Genomic DNA, 20,999 nt, shown 5'->3' on the forward strand with positions numbered 1-20,999 from the left:
TCTAGAGAAGGAAACAGCTACCCACTCCAGTATTCTGGCCTGGAGAATCCATGGACAGAGGAGTCTGGCAGGCTACAGTCCATGGAGTTGCAAAGAATCAGATACGACTCAGTGGCTTTCACTTTAAAGAATAGAATCAGAGGTCTGAAATATTCATTACTATACACATTCATTACTATCAGCAGTATAGCAGAGAAACAGAAATTAGTCAAGATGGGACAGCTATAATAAAAGGAAGAGGAGAAACAAAAGGCAAGCTGTTAGCTTCTCTAACAGCTGTCAAGTGAATTTGTAGATTGAAAGTTCAAAGTGCCAACTTAATTCTGAAAGTGCTTTGCACTATAGATGTTTTATTTTTGTGGGAGAGAGAGCAAGCACATAAGTCATATGGAACAGTCTTAGGATACTTAGTGTGATGGTATGAGGAGAAAAAGTAGTATGAATAAATATTCTAAAACTGTTAACTCAAGGACAGCATGATTTATCACATTGTAATACTCTTCCCCCAATTTTTTTTTTAGGTACAACTTCTGGCGCAGTAAGTACCTTTGGAATATATTTATTTCATAATTGTTTACCTGTTACATTGATTCTTATCGCTTTGTATTTTAAATGTTATTTATTATTTACTCTTGGCTGTGCTGAGTCGTCTTTGTTGTGCAAGTACTTTTTCTGCTTGCAGCGTGTGAGGACTACTCTCTAGTTGTGGTCCATGGGCTTCTTGTTGTGGTAGCTTCTCTTGTTACAAAGCATGGGTGGAATAGTACTGACTCAGTAGTTGAGATGCACCAGCTTAGTTGCCCCAACGTGTGTGGAATTTTCCCTGACCAGGGATCATAGCTATGTCCCCTGCACTGGCAGGCAGATTCTTAACCACTGGACCACCAGGAAAGACTGATCCTTTTTCTGTGAGATCTGTGAGATCATCTACTCAGTTGAACCCTTTTCCTTTCTTTTCTGTGGCAAAGGTTGAAAAATTGTTTGACTGATTTTAAAAAATAATTTTCCTGGGACTTAATGAGAGATTGTTGTTGTTGAGTCACTAAATTGTGTTCAGCTCTTTGCAACCCCATGGACTGCAGCTCGTCAGGGTTCGCTGTCCTCCACTATCTCTCAGTTTACTCAAATTCATGTCCACTGAATCAGTGACACTATCTGACCATCTCATCCTTTGCTGTTCCCTTCTCCTTTTGTCCTCAATCTTTCCTAACATCAGGGTCCTTTCCAGTCAGTTGGCTGTTCGCATCAGGTAGACAAAAGTATTGGAGCTTAAGCTTCAGCATCACTCCTTCCCATGAATATTAAGGATTGATTTCCTTTAGAAGTGACTAGCGAGAACTCCTTGCAGTCTAAGGGATTCTCAAGACTCTTCTTCAGCACCACAATTTGAAAGCATCAATTGTTCAGGCTCAGCCTTCTTAATGATCCAAGTCTAACATCTGTACATGACTACTAGAAACACCATAGCTTTGACTCTTACCTACCTTTGTTGGCAAAGTGATGTTTGCTTTTTAATACACTGTCTAGGTTTGTCATAGCTTTCTTCCAAGGAACCAAGCGTCTTAATTTCATGGCTGCAGTCACCATCTGCAGTGATTTTGAAGCCCAAGAAAGTAAAATCTGTCACTGTTTCCACTTTTTCCCTTTCTGTTGGCCATGTAGTGATGGAACCAGATGCCATGATCTTAGTTTTTTGAATGTTGAGTTTTAAGCCAGCTTTTTCGCTTTCCTCTTTCACTTTCATCAAGAGGCTCTTTAGTTCCTCTTCACATTCTGCCATTACGAGTACAATCATCTGCGTATCTGAGGTTGTTGGTATTACTCCCAGCAATCTTGATTCTAGCTTGAGATTCATACAGTCATGATGTACTCTGCGTATAAGGTAAATAAGCAGGGTGACAGTATACAGCCTTGTTGTACTCCTTCCCAATTTGGAACCAGTCCATTGTTCCATGTCTAACTTGCTTCTTGACCTACATACAGGTTCTCAGGAGACAGGTAAGATGGTCTCTATTCTCATCTCCTTTAAGAATTTTCCACAGTTTGTTGTGGTCCCCACAGTCTAAATCAATGAAGCAGAAGTTGGGGAAGGAAATGGCAACCCACTCCAGTATGCTTGCCAGGAGAATCTCATGGACAGAGGAGCATGACGGTCCATGGGATCGCAAAGAGTCAGATACAACTGAAGCAGCTTAGCACGAGCAGCACATGAAGCAGAAGTAGATATTTTTCTAAAATTTCTTTGCTTTCTCCATGACCGGCGAACCTTGGCAATTTGATCTCTGGTTCCTCTGCCTTTTTTAAACCCAGCTTGTACATCTGTAGATTCTCAGTTCATGTACTGCTGATGCTTAGCTTGAAGGGGTTTAAGCATTACCTTGCAGGCGTGTGAAATGAGTGCAGTTGTTCATTGGTCTGAATATTCTTTGGTATTGCCTTTCTTTGGGATTGGAATGAAAATTGATCTTTTCCAGAACTGTAGTCACTGCTGAAGTGAAGAAGTGAAGTGAAGTCGCTCAGTCGTGTCCGACTCTTGGCGACCCCATGGACTGTAGCCTACCAGGCTCCTCCATCCATGGGATTTTCCAGGCAGTAGTACTGGAGTGGGTTGCCATTTCCTTCTCCAGGGGATCTTCCTGACCCAGGGATCAAACCCGGGTCTCCCACATTGTAGACAGATGCTTTACTGTCTGAGCCACGGTAAATGTTTGGATTTTAAGTAACTCAGTTGGAATTCTATCACCTCCACTAGCTTTGTTGTAGTGATGCGTCTTAAAGCCTACTTGATTTCACACTCCAGGATATCTGGCTCTAGGTGAGTAACCACCTAGATCATCTAGATTTTTTAAATCATCATAGTTATCTGTCTGGGTCAATAAGACCTTTATATGTATGTATAGTTGTTTTGTGTGCTGTTGCCTCCTTTTAATCTCTTCTGCTTCTGTTAGGTCCTTAACTAGGTCCTTAACCATTTCTGTCCTTCATCATGCCCATCTAAGAAGGCCTTCTTATCCCTCTCTGCTGTTCTCTGGAACTCTGTGCTCAGTTTGGTATACCTTTACCTTTCTCCCTTGCCTTTTACTTCTCTTCTTTCCTCAGCTATTTGTAAAGCCTCCTCATATAACCACTTTGCTTTCTTGCGTTTCCTTTTCATGGGTATGGTTTTGATCACTGCCTCCTAAACAGTGTTACACCTCTGTCCATAGTCCTTTACGCTGTCTTTGAGATCTAACTGGTTAACTATTTGTCACTTCCCTGTAAAATCATAAGGAATTTTATTTAGGTCATATCTGAATGGCCTAGTGGTTTTCCCTACTTTCTTCCATTTAAGCCTGAATTTTACAATAAGGAGCTCGTGATTGGAGCCATAGTCAGCTCCAGGTCTTGTTTTTGCTGACTGTAGAGCTTCTCCATCTTGGACTGCAAAGAATATAATCACTCTGGTTTTGGTATTAACCATCTGGTGATGTTCGTGTATAGAGTTATTTCCTGGGTTGTTGAAATATTTGCTATGACTAGTGTGTTCTCTTGACAAAACTCGTTAGCCTTTGCCCTGCTTCATTTTGTACCTCAAGTCCACACTTGCCTGTTATTCTGAGTATCTCTTGACTTTTTATTTTTGCATTCCAACCCCCTATGATGAAAAGGACTTTTTTTTTTTTTACAGTATTTCTAGAAGCTGTTCTTTAACCAGTCATCTTCACCTTCTTCGGTATTAGTGGTTGGCACATAGACATGCTGTGATGTTGAATGATTTGCCTTGGAGATGAATGGAGTTGATTCTGTTGTTATTAAGATTATACCCAAATACTGCATTTTGATTCTTTTGTTGACTGTGAGGGCTACTTCATTTCTTCTATGGGATTCTTGCCCACAGTACTACTACAGTGGTCATCTGAATTAAATTCAGCCATTGACATCAGTTTTAGTTCACTGATTCGTAAGATGTCAGTGTTCACTCTTGGCCATCTCCTATTTGACCACTTCCAATTTACCTTGATTCATGGACCTAACATTCCTGTTTCCTATGCTGTGTTATTTTTTTTACAGCATCAGACTTTACTTTCACCACCAGACACATCCACAACTGAGAGTTGTTTTTCACTTTGGCACAGCTGCTTCATTCTTTCTAGAGCTATTTATTTCTCTTCTCCAGTAGCATATTGGACACCTTCTGACATAAGGGGCTCATCTTCCAGTATCATATCATTTTACCTTTTCATACTATTCGTGGGATTCTCCTGGCAAGAATACTGGAGTGATTTGCTGTTCCTCGTTTTGTTAGAACTCTTCACTATGACTTATCAGTGTTGGGTAACCCTGCAGGGTATGGCTCATAGCTTTATTGAGTTACCCAATCCCTGTCGCCATGGCTAGGCTGTAATCCATGAAGGGGTAATGAGAGATACAGGAATCAAATATAAATCAGTTTTTACAGGATTTGAATTCTCCCCATCACAATTAGAATGGAAACAGGTATACAGTAATTGATAATTTTCTATTAAGCATTACATTAGAACATACTCCTTTGTAAACAAAAACTTGTCTACTTTTGTCGATTACTGTAAATTTGATGTAGATTTTTCCTAATATTTAGTTGTTTAAAATACTACTTTGCTTGTATCTTCCTTAACACAGAATCAGAAAGATAAAAGTTACTTGATTTTCCTTAGGAAAAGAGAGAATGACATTGCTGTACAGCATTTTTTTTCCCCTCAGTACTTAATTTTAGATAGTAATATTCTAGTTCTTTTTGCTAATGTTCTGAATGCTCTTTTCTCATACATTTTCATGGTGTTTAGAAAAATAATGTAAGCCTGAGGCCTCACTTAAAGATGGCTATTTTATGGTTATTGATAATAGCTGTATTCTTTAGCCTCCAAGCATTTTCTGGTGTTTTTTTTCCCCTTAAAACTGTATGAAGTTTATGTGTGTAATCTCATTTAATCAAAACAGTAGTCCTGAGAGGTAGTTGTCATTCTCATATAGTTGAGAAAATTCAGAAAGCTGTGAATTAATTGCAGGTATGGTAAATCTGGGGGGAAAGATGTTTAATTGTGAACTGTATTTAAATATACTAATCTTATATCTTTTTTAAAAGCTTTAAAAGTTGAATGGTTATAAAATATCCACTTGGTATTTTTTCATTTTATGTCTTTTTGGTTTTGACTGATGATAGCGTCTTGTTTTTCCTGCTGATTTAAATAATATGGGCTCACTGGGAGGAAAATGAAGCAGACATAAGTTAAAAAGAAGAAAGTCAATTACCTTAAGTTTCTTTTTCCATGAGGAAACCACCATGACTAATATTTTGGTTGTTTGAATTGTGTGTCAAACCTTTATTTTTCTCACTTGATTGAAATAGCTTTCTTTGTCATATATTAAACTCTCACATATTCTGACATCTATTTCTGGGTTTTCTTTTTCATTCTGTTTCTAATTCAGTATTATACCTTTTCCTGATTATTGTTGTTTAGTCACCCAAATCATGTCTGACTGATGACCCCTGGACTGTAGTCTGTTAGGCTCCTCTATGGGTTTTCCGAGGCAAGAATACTGGAGTGTTGACAGGCACCAACACAATCCTGTAAAGCAGTCATCCTTCAATTACAAGTAAGTTAAAAAAAAAAATACTGAATTGGGTTGCCCTTTCCATCTCCAGGGACTCTTAGGATTGAACCTGAGTCTCCTATGTTGGCAGATGGATTGTGTACCACTGAGCCACCAGGGAAACTTAGAGTAGATTTCATATTTAATAAGACAGGTTGTTCATGGTTTCTCTTTTCATTATTTCCTTTGCTGTTTTCAGATATTAGCATGTACATTTCCCTGTTCCCTCCAAAAATAATCTGTAAATATGTAAACAGAGAGATGCTTAAAAGGCAAAATTGTGTTTTCATCTGGAATTAAATTTAATTCTTCCATTTTAAGAGAACTAACATTTAATGTTTTTCATTTTAAGTTTTCCTATCCAAAAATACAATGTATTTATTTTAAAACTTGTTGTTTTTTTTATTCTCCTTAAATTTCTGGTACACAAATTTGAGTTACTTGTAGTTTTTTCAGACTGTGGTCATTATTGTTGATCTATGCAGGCTCCCTCATATTTTTTCCCTTTGTTCTTCATCTTTGGGCTTCCCTGATGGCTCAGCTGGTAAAGAATTTGCCTGCAGTGTGAGACCTGGGTTCGATCCCTGGTTTGGGACGATCCCCTGGAGAAGGGAATGGCTACCCATTCCAGTATTCTGACCTGGAGAATTCCATTGACTGCACAGTCCATGGGGTTGCAAAGAATCGGACATGAATGAGTGACTTTCACTTTCACTTCATCTTTACTCCAGTTTACCCTCCCTAGTAGGTGCTCACTAGGATATATGTCCTAAGACATGTAAATATTGGGGAAAGCTTACGAAATTTTTTTGTCTTCATTAAGTATAATTGACATGAAGCATTAGTTTCGATGTAAATGCAGTGGTTCAGTATGGTACTTGTATACATTTTAAAATGATTACTATAAATAAATCTAGTTAACATATGAGCATTGTTTTTTTTCTTGTGAGGTAGAATTTTAAGACTTACTCTAAGCAACTTTCAAAGACATGATACAGTATTACTAACTATACTCACCATGCTGTACGTTTTGTCCCCCATGATTTCCTTGTTTTACAGCTAAAAGTTTGTGCATTTTGACCCTCTTCTCCCATTTCTCTCACCTGCCAAGCCACCCTCCTCTACGGCAGCCATCAATCTGTTCTCTGTTTCTGTAAGCTTGGGTTTTTTGTTTTCTTACAATCTACTTGTAAGTGAGATTATATTAATCTTGTCTTTCTCTCTCTGGCTTATTCCACACAGCCTTCAAGGTCTGTCCATTTTGTTGCAGATGTCAAGATTTCATTTCATTTTTATGGCTAAATTGTTTTGTGTGTATGTGTATTTTATATATATCTTCTTTATCCATTAATTCATCCATGGACAATTAGATTATTTCCATTTCTTAGCTACTATATATGCTTAAGTGCAATTTTATAAGAAACTTCCATACTGTTTTCCATTGTGGCTATACAGCTTACTTTCCACCAGCAGTATACTGAGGTTCCAATTCCTGCACACCCTTGCCAGCATTTGTTATTTCTAAATTCATTAAAGCAAGTTCCCTGTGAAAATATGTAAGAATGAAAGCTAGCACAATAGCAGGTGCAGTCTTTACATTTTATTAACCATAGAAGATACTTTTTTAACGAGTCTAATAGAGACATTAACTGTGCAAAAGCTGATGAGATTTACAGTCTTAAATACAAGCACCAACACAGAAAGGATATTGTGTCAGTTCAGTTCAGTTCAGTCGCTCAGTCGTGTCCGACTCTTTGTGACCCCATGAATCGCAGCATGCCAGGACCCCCTGTCCATCACCAACTCTTGGCGTTCACCCAAACTCATGTCCATTGAGTTGGTGATGCCATCCAGCCATCTCATCCTCTGTCGTCCCCTTCTCCTCCTGCCCCCAATTCCTCCCAGCATCAGAGTCTTTTCCAATAAGTCAACTCTTCACTTGAGGTGGCCAAAGTGCTGGAGTTTCAGCTTTAGCATCGGTCCTTCCAATCAACACCCAGGACTGATCTCCTTTAGAATGGACTGGTTGCATCTCCTTGCAGTCCAAGGGACTCACTCTCAAGAGTCTTCTCCAACACCACAGCTCAAAAGCATCAATTCTTTGATGCTCAGCTTTCTTCACAGTCCAACTTTCATATCCATACATGACAACTGGAAGAACCATAGCCTTGACTAGATGGACCTTTGTTGGCAAAGTAATGTCTCTGCTTTTGAATACGCTATCTACGTTGGTCATAACTTTGCTTCCAAGGAGTAAGCGCCTTTTAATTTCATGGCTGCAGTCACCATCTGCAGTGATTTTGGAGCCCCCCAAAATAAAGTCTGACACTGTTTCCCCATCTATTTCCTATGAAGTGATGGGACCAGATACCATGATCTTAGTTTTCTGAATGGTGAGCTTTCAGCCAACTTTTTCACTCTCCTCTTTCACTTTCATCAAGAGGCTTTCTAGTTCCTCTCCCTTTCTGCCTTAAGAGTGATGTTATCTGCATATCTAAAACTCTACTAAGTCTACACTTAAGAGGGTCATTTCTTTATGTAAGCACAATCTCATTTATGAATTATACATGATATGTAGTTTAGGATCCATCTACATACATTATGCTTATAACTGCATGCTGCTGCTGCTAAGTCGCTTCAGTCGTGTCCGACTCTGTGCGAACCAATGGACTGCAGCCTACCAGGTTCCTCCGTCCATGGGATTTTCCAGGCAAGAGTACTGGAGTGGGTTGCCATTGCCTTCTCCTTATTTCTTGGTTTTTGATAACAGCTATCCTGACAGGTGTGAGGTGATATCTCATTATGGTTTTGACTTGTGTTTCTCTGATTAGCGATGTTGAGTATCTAATGTACCTTATGGCCATTTGTATGCCTTTTTCACCCATTCTTTAATTGGATTATTTGTAATTTCTTGCTATTTATTTGTAGGAGTTTCTTATGTATTGTGGCTATCAACCCTGTATCAATTATATGGTTTACATATATTTTCTTCCACTCCAAAGATTATTTTTTTGCTATTTTCTTTACTGTGCAGAAGCTTTTTTTAGTTTGATGTAATCACACTTTCTATTCCAAAACATGAAGAACTAGTTCAAAATTACTTTCAGTTCAGTTCACTCACTCAGTCGTGTCTGACTCTTTGCGACCCCATGGACTGCAGCACACCAGACTTCCCTGTCCTGGAAGTCTCCAACTTCCAGAGCTTGCTCAAACTCATGTCCACTGAGTCGGTGATGCCATCCAGCCATCTCATCCTCTGTTGTCCCCTTCGTCTCCCGCTTTCAATCTTTCCCAGCATCAGGGTCTTTTCAAATGAGTCACCTCTTCACATCAGGTGGCCAAAGTATTGGAGTTTCAGCTTCAGCTTAAGTCCTTCCAATGAATATTCAGGACTGATTCCCTTTAGGATGGACTGGTTGGATCTCCTTGCAGTCCAAGGGACTCTCAAGAGTCTTCTCCAACACCACAGTTCAAAAGCATCAATTCTTCAGCGCTCAGCTTTCTTTATAGTCCAACTCTCACATCCATACATGACTACTGGAAAAACCGTACATAGCTTTGACTAGACGGACCTGTGTTGGCAAAGTAATGTCTCTGCTTTTTAATATGCTGTCTAGGTTTGTCATAGCTTTTCTTCCAAGGAGCAGGTGTCTTTTAATTTCATGGCTGCAGTCACCATCTATAGTAATTTTAGAGCCCCAAAAGATAAGTCTTCTATTGTTTCCAGTGTTTCTCCGTCTATTTGCCATTGAAATGATGGGACTGGATGCCATGATCTTAAGTTTTTTGAATGTTGAGTTTTAAGCCAGCTTTTTCACTCTTTTCTTTGACCTTCATCAAGAGGCTCTTCGGTTCTTCGCATTCTGCCATAAGAGTGGTATCATCTGCATTTCTGAGGTATTGATATTTCTCCTGGCAATCTTGATTCCAGGTTGTGCTTCATCCAGCCCAGCATTTCGCATGATGTACCCTGCATATAAGCTAAGTAAGCAAGTGACAGTATACAGCCTTGACATGCTCCTTTCCCAATTTGGAACCAGTCTGTTGTTCCATGTCTTGTTCTAAATGTTGCTTCTTGACCTGCATACAGGTTTCTCAGGAGGCAGGTAAGGTGCTCTGGTATTCCCATTTCTTGAAGAATTTTCCGGAGTCAAAGGCTTTAGTGTAATCAATAAAGCAGTAGATGTTTTTCTCAGAGAAGGCAGTGACACCCTACTCCAGTACTCTTGCCTGGAAAATCCCATGGACGGAGAAGCCTGGTGGGCTACAGTCCATGGGGTCACTAAGAGTCGGACATGACTGAGCGACTTCACTTTCGCTTTTCACTTTCATGCATTGGAGAAGGAAATGGCAACCCACTCCAGTGTTCTTGCCTGGAGAATCCCAGGGACGGGGGAGCCTGATGGCCTGCCGTCTATGGAATCACAGAGTCAGACACGACTGAAGCGACTTAGCAGCAGCAGCAGCAGATGTTTTTTCTGGAGTTCTCTTGCTTTTTCGATGATCCAGCAGATGTTGGCAATTTGATCTGTGGTTCCTCTGCCTTTTCTAAATCCAGCTTGAACATCTGGAAGTTAACGGTTCACGTACTGTTGAAGCCTGGCTTGGAGAATTTTGAGCATTACTTGGCTAGCATGTGAGATAAGTGCAATTGTGCAGTAGTTTGGCATTGCCTTACTTTGGGATTGAAAAGAACACTGACCTTTTCCAGTCCTGTGGCCACTGCTGAGTTTTCCAAATTTGTTGGCATATTGAGTGCAGCACTTTTCACAGCATCATCTTTTAGGATTTGAAATAGCTCAACTGGAATTCCATCACCTCCACTAGCTTTGTTTATAGTGATGCTTCTTAAGGCCCACTTGACTTCACATTCCAGGATGTCTGGCTCTAGGTGAGTGATCACACCATCGTGACTATCGGGGTCGTGAAGATCTTTTTTGTATAGTTCTGTGTATTCTTGCCACCTTTTTTAATATCTTCTGCTTCTGTTAGCTCCATACCGTTTCTGTCCTTTATTGTATCCATCCTTGCATGAAATGTTCCCTTGGTATATCTAATTTTGTTGAAGAGCTCTCTAGTCTCTCCCATTCTATTGTTTTCCTCTGTTTCTTTGCAGTGATCACTGAGGAAGGCTTTCTTATCTCTCCGTGCTATTCTTTGGAACTCTGCATTCAGATGGGTATATCTTTCTTTTTCTCCTTTTCCTTTACCTTCTCTTCTTTTCTCAGCTGTTGGTAAGGCCGCCTCAGACAACCATTTTGCCTTTTTGCATTTCTTTTTCTTAGCGATGGTCTTGATCCCTGTCTCTTTTGTACAGTGTCACGAACCTCAGTCCATAGTTCTTCAGGCACTCCATCAGATCTAATCCCTTGAATCTATTTGTCACTTCCACTGTATAATCATAAGGGATTTGATTTAGGTCCTACCTAAATGGTCTAGTGGTTTTCTGAATAGTATTCCATTGTTTGTGCACGCACAGGTCTGTGTGTGTGCGTGCGCGCACTGTGTGTTTACCACCTTTTCTTTATCCATTCATCTGTTGATAGACCCTGGGGGATGTGTTTGTGTATGTGTGTGTACCACCTTTTCTTTATCCATTTATCTGTTGATAGACCCCTTAGTTTCCTTCCTTGCCCTGACAACTGTAAATAATTCTACTGTGAACATTTGAGTGCGTTTATTTTTTCAAATTTAATGTTTTTATTTTCCCAGGAGTGGACTTGCTGGATCATATGGTAATTCTGTTTGTAGTTTTTTGAGAAATCTCCATACTGGTTTCCACAGTGGTTGTACCAGTTTACATTCCCTCCAGCATTTATGAGGGTTCTGTTTTCTGTACATCCTTGCCAACATTTGTTATTTGCATTCTTTTCAATGATAGCCATTCTGACAGGTGTGAGGTGGTATCTCACTGTAATTTTAATTTGCACTTCCTTAATGGTCACTTGATGTCAAGCATCTCTCTTCATGTATCTGTTGGCCTACTGCTTTTCCTCCTTGGGAAAATGGCTGTTTAGGTCTTGTGCCCATTTTTTATTGGGTTGTTTGGGGGGTTTTTTGGTGTTGAGTTGTATTAGCTATTTATATTTTGGATATTAACCTCTTATCAGTTATATCATTTGCAAATATTTTCTATTTGGTAGGTTGTTTTTTCAAGTTGTGGATGGTTTCCTTTGCTGTACAAAAGCTTTTAAGGTTGATTTTGGATCTAGTACTTTTTAAAGGTAATGGTTTGGTGTTACCATTCCAATTTTCTTAGCAGTTATTGTGTTCTTCCAGATGTTAATGTTACAGAGGTTTAATAATTATTTAGCATGCAATTAGAGATCATAATAGCCATCATTGTCCTTTTTTTTTTGAGTAGGGGCAACAAGTAAGTATTCGATTTCTGTTAAGTTTTGATGTAAAAGGGTTTTGTTGTTATTCAGCTCTCAATATCTTGTTTTCTGTTTTCTTCATTTGATTTCTCTATTTACTAGGTAGTAAGTGTTTTTTTTTCAGTTTCTAGATGTAGGATTTGTTGTTGTTCAAATTGCCTGTTGTTTTTTTGGAGAAATCTTAAATTGAGTGCAAAGTAGAGAATCTCACATACATGCAACCTTCTCTACCATCAGCATCTCTTACCAGAGTGGTACGTTACTGCAGTTGGTGAACATACAGTGACGCATCGTTATCACTCAAAGTCCGGTTTGTATTAGGGTCACTCTTGGTGTTATGCATTCTGTGAGTTTTGACAAATGTTTAGTGACATGTATTCCACACAGCAGTGTCATACAGAATAGTTTCACTGTCGTAAAAATCCTCTGTGCTATTCTTCTTCATCTCTCTTCCCTCCTCCACAACCATTGTATGCCACAGTTTGTTTGTCCATTCATCTATTAAAAGACATCTTGGTTGCTTCCAGGTTTTAGCAATTATGAATAAAGCTGCTACAAATATTATGTACAGATAATTATATGGAAAAGTTTTCAACTCATTCGGGTAAATATCACAGAGCATGATTGCTTCATCATATGTTGTTCAGTCTCTGTCATGTCCCAACTGTTTGTGATCCTGTGGACTGCAGCATGCCAGGCTTCCCTGTCCTTCACTATCTCCTGGAGTTTGCTCAGTCTCATGTCCATTCAGTCAGTAATGCCATCCAACCATCTCATCTTCTGTTGGCCTTTTCTCATATAGTAAGAGTATATTTACTGTTTGAAAAAAGAAAAGATTTATTCAACTGCATCAGGTCTTAGTTGTGGCATGCAGGATCTTTTGTTGCTGCACATGAACTCTAGTTGTGGTGCGTGGGCTTAGTACTTGTGGTATGTGAGCTCCAGAGTGCATGGGTTTCAGTAGCTGCAGCACTCAGGCTCAGTAGCTGTGTCATGAATGTTCTAGAATGCATGGACTTCAGTAGTTGCAGTTTGAGGCCTTAGTTCCTCCACATCATGTGGGATCTTAGTTTCCAGACCAGGAATCAAGCCCACCATCCCTGCATCACTGCAAGGTGGATTCTTAACCACTGGACCACCAGGAAAGTCCCAGGACTGTATTTACTTTTATAAGCTGCTGCTGAACTGTCTTCCAATGTGACTGTACCATTTTGATGTCTCATTAACAGTGAATGAATGTTCCTGTTGCCCCACAACATTTTATATTGTGTTTTTAGGGGTTTTTTTGTTGTTATTTTTTACTTTTTTTAAAAATTTTAATATGTGTGTGATGCATTTTAATTTCCAGGTCTATAATAATGTATGATGTTGAGCATGTTTTCATATGCTTACTTGCATCTATATTTCTTTTTTTGTTGAGATGTCCAGATATTTTTACTTGTTTATTGTTAAGTTTAGAGTTTTTTGTTTTTGTTTTTGTTTTTGTTTTTTTAATATAATTTGGTAAATTATACTGGTTAACAGTACTTAAATGGATGTGTCTTTTGCAAATAATTTGCGGCTTTTCTCGTTCTTTGAACTGTCTTTGGGAAAGCAGAAATTTTTAATTTTAGTTAAATCCATCTATTATTTATTTTTTATAATGCATACCTTTTTGCCTTAAGCACAGTGTATAAGATGTTGATTCTTTGCAGTTCATTAAAGCCTCACTTATGTTCTGTGTCAAGACCAATTTTAGGGGTATTTTTTTGTGTTGACAGTTCAAAGTTATTTTGTTATTCTGTATCTTGGCATATCTAATCTGCTTAATCTCCCTAAGGAGATAGGTATATTAAAATCTTTTTTCACCTTGTTCTCCCATATTTTTCTTTTGTTGCTCTGTATTTTAAGGCTCAGGTGCAAAATAAAAGCATGTATGATGTATCTCATAGCCAGCTATATTATCACAGTCACTGGATAATTAAATATTTTTCTTTTTATTATTGTATTATTTGAGAATTTTTTGTTTCTGTTTATTCTTGAAAGACTTGTAAATCACCATGATTTTCAGGATGTAGTTTGGTTGTGAAAAGTGAAAGTCAAAGTAGCTCAGTTGTCCAAGTCTTCGACCCCATGAACTGTAGCACACCAGACTCCTCTGTCCATGGAATTCTCCAGGCAAGATTACTGGAGTGGGTTGCCATTTCCCTTCTCCAAGGGATCTTCCCAACCCAGAGGTGGAACCTGGGTCTCCTGCATTGCAGATTCTTTATTGGCTGAGCCACCAGGTTGTACCAAGTCTATTGGTGTGATCCTCTGATGGTGGATTTTTTTTTTTTTTCCAATTTGTTAATAGACATACTTTTACACATTGCCTAATACTGAATTACCCTGGCACTTTTATATAATAAATTCTACTTTTTCAAAGTGTATACATTGTAGAATCCTCTTGGCTAATATTTTAATTCTTAACATTTATAAGCATCATTGCCTGCTTTTTCTTTTTTGATACTTTTCTGTTGTGCTTTGTTACTCTTATAGAGAGCTTTCCTTTTTTTTTAGATTTTCAATTTTCGAGCTTTATTTTTTTATTATTAGTATTATTTTTTTTACTTTACAATATTGTATTGGTTTTGCCATACATCAACATGGATCCGCCACGAGTGTACACATGTTCCCCATCCTGAACCCCACCTCCCACCTCCCTCCCTATACCATCCCTCTGGGTCATCCCAGTGCACCAGCCCCAAGCTTCCTGTATCCTGCATCAAACCTGGACTGGCGATTCGTTTCTTATATGATATTAGAGAGCTTTTCATCTCTTTCTGTGATCTGAAATAATATTGTAATACTCTATTCTTGAAAGGTTCCATAGAGTTCTGCTGTAAAGTCAGCTGGTTTAAGTTTCTTTCAGTTGCATCTATGGTAACTGAAATATTCAAGTGTGATGTTTTTCTTTTGGGTGAATTTTGGTAAAGAGTTTGGGAGGAAATCTTTTCCTCTAGATTTTGAAATTGGTTGTGAATCTGTTCTCTGTGGTTTGTTTTCCTTATTTAGAGTAGTGAGCAGCTTTTCTACATTTCTTGGTGTTTTATTTAGTCATTTTTAAAAACTGATTTAGCTTTTTTTTTTTCATTCAGCTGAGCTTATACATTATATAAATGTTCACATTTTGAGTTTGAATGTGCTGAGTTTATTCACAACCCAGTTGTTGACTAGCTTTTTTGACTCTGAAAAGTATGTAAGGTCTGTTGATAATTATGTATGTGCATTTTCCCCCCTTATACCCAGGATTTTGTTTTTGTTTTTTTTCCTCTCAGGTATTTTCGGTATATATTGTGCCACTACATCATTTGTTACAATGTCTTACTGTTTTTAGCTAGTACTGCATATTTTTCATTATATTAAAAGTAGATCTGAGTTTATAGTATGAATGGGGGACTGTAATTGAACTGTCCTTGGGTGGTTATTATCTTAAGTCTTTGATAGGTAACTTTTACTTATTGCTTTGGGGAACTCATGTTTTTTAAAAAACAGTAATTTTGTAGGCAAATGTTTTATAAATAGCCTATATTAACATGACTGTCAATACTTAGTAACTACTTGCCTAGGTCATATTTTAGCCTATGAAAATAACTTTGTAGTTGTTAGTTGTTGATAATATTTTTTATGCCACTCAACATTCAGATATATTTGTTTTTAAGCTTTTAAAATATTACGAGTTTTGACCAGAAACGTAATTTTATTGTAAGTTGCAGATTAGATATTTTTAAGGTAAAAGAGTGAAAAATTTATCAGATAAATGACTTTTCTCACTCCAAAATTGACTTTTATAAGTGAATTTGGTGTATTGCTTAAGACATTTATACAGAATTTATATTCCTATCTGGAATGATTCAATTTCTATTGATGCAAAGAGCTGGACCCTTGATCCTTAGTTTTGGGCTGGGACAGTGTTAGGAACTCAAGCTAGCTATATTACCTTGGGCGTGTTACTTTACTTTCTTGTGCTGCCTTTTCTCTTCCATAAAGTGAGGCTGGTAAATGGTACCTACCTCATAGGGTTTTTAAAAGGGTTATTAAAAAGGATTATTAAAAGAGTTAACTGATAACTGATGCAAAGCAGTTAGTACAGGGCTTAATATTAAATTGTTGGTCATGAATTTGTCTATTAGACTGTCCCTGAATGCAGGCTTGAAACAGTGTTATTTCCTGAATCACTGTGAGCAAGTTGTCAACCCTTGTAAGCTTTGCTCTTTTAATTAGTAAAATGAAGATAATGGTCTTACCTGCTTTTAAAATTCAAAGAAAGTAATAGGTAGTGAATGCTAAATTGCTTACTGTTTTGTATCTTCTCTTCCCATTTTTGATGAAGAGCACATAGTCCTTTCCTTTTTCATTCTGTTATTTCATATGTTTATCTATGTTAACACCATTTAATTTATGAAGTAAGCATTACCCATACAGTTGAAGAAGCTTCCATATATATCTCTTACTGTATCACTTTTTCATTTCATTTTCAGCAGTTATTTAATGTTGTTGGCTCCAGAGAAATTGTGGTTGTCATATTCTGCAAAGGTGCTGAAACAAGTTAAGGAATTTAAATACACTTGCAGTTATCTAGGGGCTTCCCTGGTGGCTTAGATGGTAATGAATCTGCCAACAGTGTGGGAGACCTGAGTTCAATCCCTGGGTCGGAAAGATCCTCTGGAGAAGGGAATGGTAACCCACTCCAGTATTTTTGCCTGAAGAATCCCATGGACAGAGGAACTTGGTATGGGGTCTAAAAGTCTCAGACATGACTGAGCAGCTAATGCTTTCACACTTTCACTTTTGCAGTAACCTAACTATCCTGCTACATCATTCAGAAATCCATTCTGTAAGGTTCTGACTGTTTATGGAATGGAATTATTAACAAGTCTCAGAAGGGCTAGTTATTTTGTTATTAAACAGCCCAAATTTGGTCAAGTAATTTCTTTGAATTCTAATGGCTATCTGTAATTCCTTCACATAACTCTAGTTCCCTTTTCAGGAATTACAGAAAATAATCATCTTACCTCACCTAGTTTTGTTAAAATTACATTGATTTATATACTCAAGTTGTCTTTTTTCGGTGTGTGTGTGTGTATTTATGTATTTATAATCATTTGGTTCTTAGTTGCTCTGGCTTTCTCTAGTTGGGGCGAGCTCTTCATTGTGGTGCACGGACTGCTCGTTGTGCTGGCTGCTGCTTTTGTTGTGGAGCATAGGCTCTAGGTGCACAGGCTTCAGTAGTGACACGCAGGCTCAGTAGTTGAGGCTTAGGCTCCCTAGAGAGGTTGGGCTTCAGTAATTGCAGTACGTGGGCTTGGTAGTTGGGCTCTCGGGCTCAGTAGTTTAGTTGCTCCATGGCATTGGAATCTTCCCAGACTAGAGATGAAACCCATGTCCCCCGCGCTGGCAGGCAGATTCTTATCCATTGCACCACCAGAGAAGTCCCCTTAGGTTGTCTTTTCTTATTTTCCATTCCCACATTTTGCAAATGTTTCTTAACTATTTATTTATATATTTTTGATATGTTGGGTCTTTGTTGTTTCACAGACTTTCCTGTAGTTTCAGCAAGCATGGGCTACTACTGTCTTGTTGGGGCGTGCAAGCTTTTCATTGTGATGGCCTCTCTTGTTGTAGAGCATGGGCTCTAAGGTACACCAGCTTCAGTAGTTGTGGTTCCTGGGCTCTAGAGCACAGGCTCAGTAGTTGTGGTGCATGGGCTTAGTTGCTCTGTGGCATTTGGGATCTTTCCGGATCAGGGGTGGAACCCTTGTCTCTTGCATTGGCAGGCTGAGCCACCAGGGAAGCCCTGATTTAGTTTTTAGTTAGTGTATTGTAATATTTAACACATTTGAAACTGGAATGCATTCTACCATTCATGTTGTCCTATGCTCTCTGTTCTCCAGCCTACTTGTGCATGATTGAACAGCAAAAATACCAACATCAGAAGATTGTCAGTGGTTTGTAAGAAAATCATGACATGAAAATAATGACACAACACTCTTTTATCAGCTAGGAATAAAGTGGTTATGGTGAGAGAATAGGAAAAGCAATGAAATCATGTGTTTAGCCACGTTACCAAAGCAGAAATCAAAGGCAGATCTGCTCCATTACTCAATAAAGTTGATAAGGAAGGGAAGATAGGGGGCAGTTTTAATCGTTAAGAAGAAAGTTAAGAACCAGTACCAATGGTTTTCAGATATTTTATGGCTTATTTTGTTTTGTTTTTTAAGAAATGCTGCGTTGCTAGGAAGATTCTTAGTATTCAGCAGGGAATTATATTATGAAGAAATATAATAGACATTAGCAACTTAGTTACAGTAAGCATCCTCAGTGTAAATTTTGAGAAATAGACTATTTTATTTGCCTGTTTTCCTTTTTATGTATTCACAAAAGTGATAGGGGGTGAAACCAAGTCTTAAGGTCGCTTCAGTTGTCTGATTCTGTGCAGCCCTGTGGACTGTAGCCTGCCGGCTCCTTTGTCCATGAGATTCTCCTGGCAAAAATACTGGAGTGGGTTGCCATGCCCTCCTCCAAGGGATCTTCCCGACCCAGCGGAACCTGCGTCTCTTACATCTAACAACCTGCATTGGCAGGCAGGTTCTTTACCACTTGCACCACGTGGAAAGCCCATGAATAAGAATAAATCCTTTCAAAAAGTTTAACATAAATCTGAGTGGTAAAAACTGTGATAGTTTGACAGTGATTTTACCTTTTCTTTCTTAGAGGATTGAAGACATTTAGTATAGATCATTTTTATAACCCTTTTTAAAGCACACTTTAGTCTGTTACCATCTGAAAAATCTGATGCCCAGAATTGGGCTTAGTACCTTTGATCTCATCCAGTAATTCATTCATTCATTCATGATTCTTTGTAAAATTACTTTTTAAAAAACACTATTATTATTGACATATAAAAAACTGTACATACTAAATGTGTATAACTGGATGATTTGGGGAATAAATACACATCCATGGAATTATCACCAAGAATATAGACATCTATCATCTCAAAAGTTCTTTGCAACCCCTTTTATTATTATTTTATGTTAGCGTGCATGTGTTTATATGGTGACCTTATAGAGCTTGTAACCGTGAAGTATCACATCTATTGATACTTGAAGTCTTACTAACACCTTTTAGTAGGTTCTTACCACTAGTGAATATGTAGTCTGTATCAAAGTAGTTTCTATAAAACGTTCTCATCTTGTTTTGAGGCATTTGAATTCACATTTAATCCCTGTTAAATTTCACCTTGTCGATTATTAAATTCTGATTGTCATCCAGAGGCATCCTTTCCAGATTGGACTCCTGCATCTTTATTGCATGTCAGTTTAGAACTTTGTTCAACTTGATGTAAATATTCTTTATGTTAGAGTTGTTGAGCTCATGGTCAATCCTCTTGTACTGCATTAGCATCTCATTCACATATTCTCTTTTATCCACAAGGTGTAGAATTGTGTTGCTGAAAGATTGTCTTACGTGTAGTAGTTATATAAGCAGTTGTAGCCTTATAATTTTGAGACTGTAGAATAGAGATCCTAAAACCTGAACTGATCCATGCTGTTTTTGAAGTACTTATAAAATATTCTATTTTCAGTTACCTCCGTACTTACGTTGATCAGTTATTCAAAAGTATGCCCATTTTATACTTTTAATTTCTTCATATATTACTTTGAAACTAATAACATTCATGTTTACTGTCATTGTCACTGTTACATAATTTGAATCTTTGTATTAATATTTTTCGTTAGAAATCAATGTGGACTGAACATAAATCACCTGATGGAAGGACCTACTACTACAATACTGAAACAAAACAGTCTACTTGGGAGAAACCAGATGATCTTAAAACTCCTGCTGAGGTAAAAGTTTGTTAGAGAGATTAAACAGTTTTCTTGCCTTTTCTTTTTTTATTTTAAGGGTTTTGGTATGTATTTGGCTTTCCAAAGAATCAGTTCAGTTCACTTCAGTCGCTCAGTTGTGTCCAACTCTTTGTGACCCCATGAATCGCAGCACGCAGCACGCCAGGCCTCCCTATTCAACTCCCAGAGTTCACTGAGACTCACGTCCATCGAGTCAGTGATGCCATCCAGCCATCTCATCCTCTGTCGTCCCCTTCTCCTCCTGCCCCCAATCTCTCCCAGCATCAGAGTCTTTTCCGATGAGTCAACTCTTCACATGAGGTGGCCAAAGTATTGGAGTTTCAGCTTCAGCATCAGTCCTTCCAATGAACACCCAGGACTGATCTCCTTTTGGATGAACTGGTTGGATCTCCTTGCAGTCCTAGGGACTCTCAAGAGTCTTTTCCAATACCACAATTCAAAAGCATCAATTCTTTGGCGCTCAGCTTTCTTCACAGTCCAACTCTCACATCCATACATGAGGAATAGTACCACTTATATCAGAAAAGGATACTACAAAGGCATTCAGAGGAGAAAAGGGTTTGTACAGTCACACCAGTAAGAAAAAAGACAAAATTCATTCCTTTCTGTGAGCAAACCAGTTTTTTTTTTTTTGTTTTTTTTTTTTAACTGATTTTTACCCCTGCTCAGGAACCTTTGTCAGGTGGTTATCAATTAAAAGAAAAGTGACTTAAAGACTAAATTGGAAGGAAGAAATTACTCTCTCTCCACTTGGTCTTTATTTTCCTCTTTATATCAAACCTGAGTGATTTCAGATGTCTTCTTCTGGGTGCTTATGTTTTTCCAATGAAGCTAGTGTCATGGAGATGAAGTTAAATTAGCATACTTCCATCTTTTAGAATGGGAAATTATGTCTGTGAAAAATACAACCCCCACCTGAGTATGTATTATTTCATTTTATGTTGTAAACTATACAAATATGAAAGTAAGATTGAAGGAATAAACTGGGTAAGCAGTGTTCCATTTGGTTTAATTAGGAACTCTGGTGTTCTAAGTGAGAGTTGATCTGGCATTTCAGAGCTGTATTTGAAAGTTTTTCCTAGTTGGCATCTTTTCTCTCCCCCCCCCCCCCCCCCAC

The 20,999-nt window shown here is 38.2% G+C and overlaps 1 protein-coding gene across 14 annotated transcripts in view; it reads left to right on the forward strand.

Annotated features, from left to right (window-relative positions):
- Positions 1-20,999, forward strand: part of PRPF40A (pre-mRNA processing factor 40 homolog A) — a 59,680-nt gene that overhangs the window by 17,346 nt on the left and 21,335 nt on the right. For all 14 annotated transcript variants that reach the window (XM_025261390.3, XM_025261377.3, XM_044935270.2 and 11 more), the window contains 2 exons: positions 522-538; positions 19,751-19,861. In XM_025261390.3, the coding sequence (XP_025117175.1) occupies positions 522-538; positions 19,751-19,861 (128 nt within the window). The remainder of the gene's footprint in view (positions 1-521; positions 539-19,750; positions 19,862-20,999) is intronic.

The sequence above is a fragment of the Bubalus bubalis genome, chromosome 2 (assembly GCF_019923935.1).
Source record: "Bubalus bubalis isolate 160015118507 breed Murrah chromosome 2, NDDB_SH_1, whole genome shotgun sequence".
In the NCBI taxonomy this organism is placed as follows: Eukaryota; Metazoa; Chordata; class Mammalia; order Artiodactyla; family Bovidae; genus Bubalus; species Bubalus bubalis.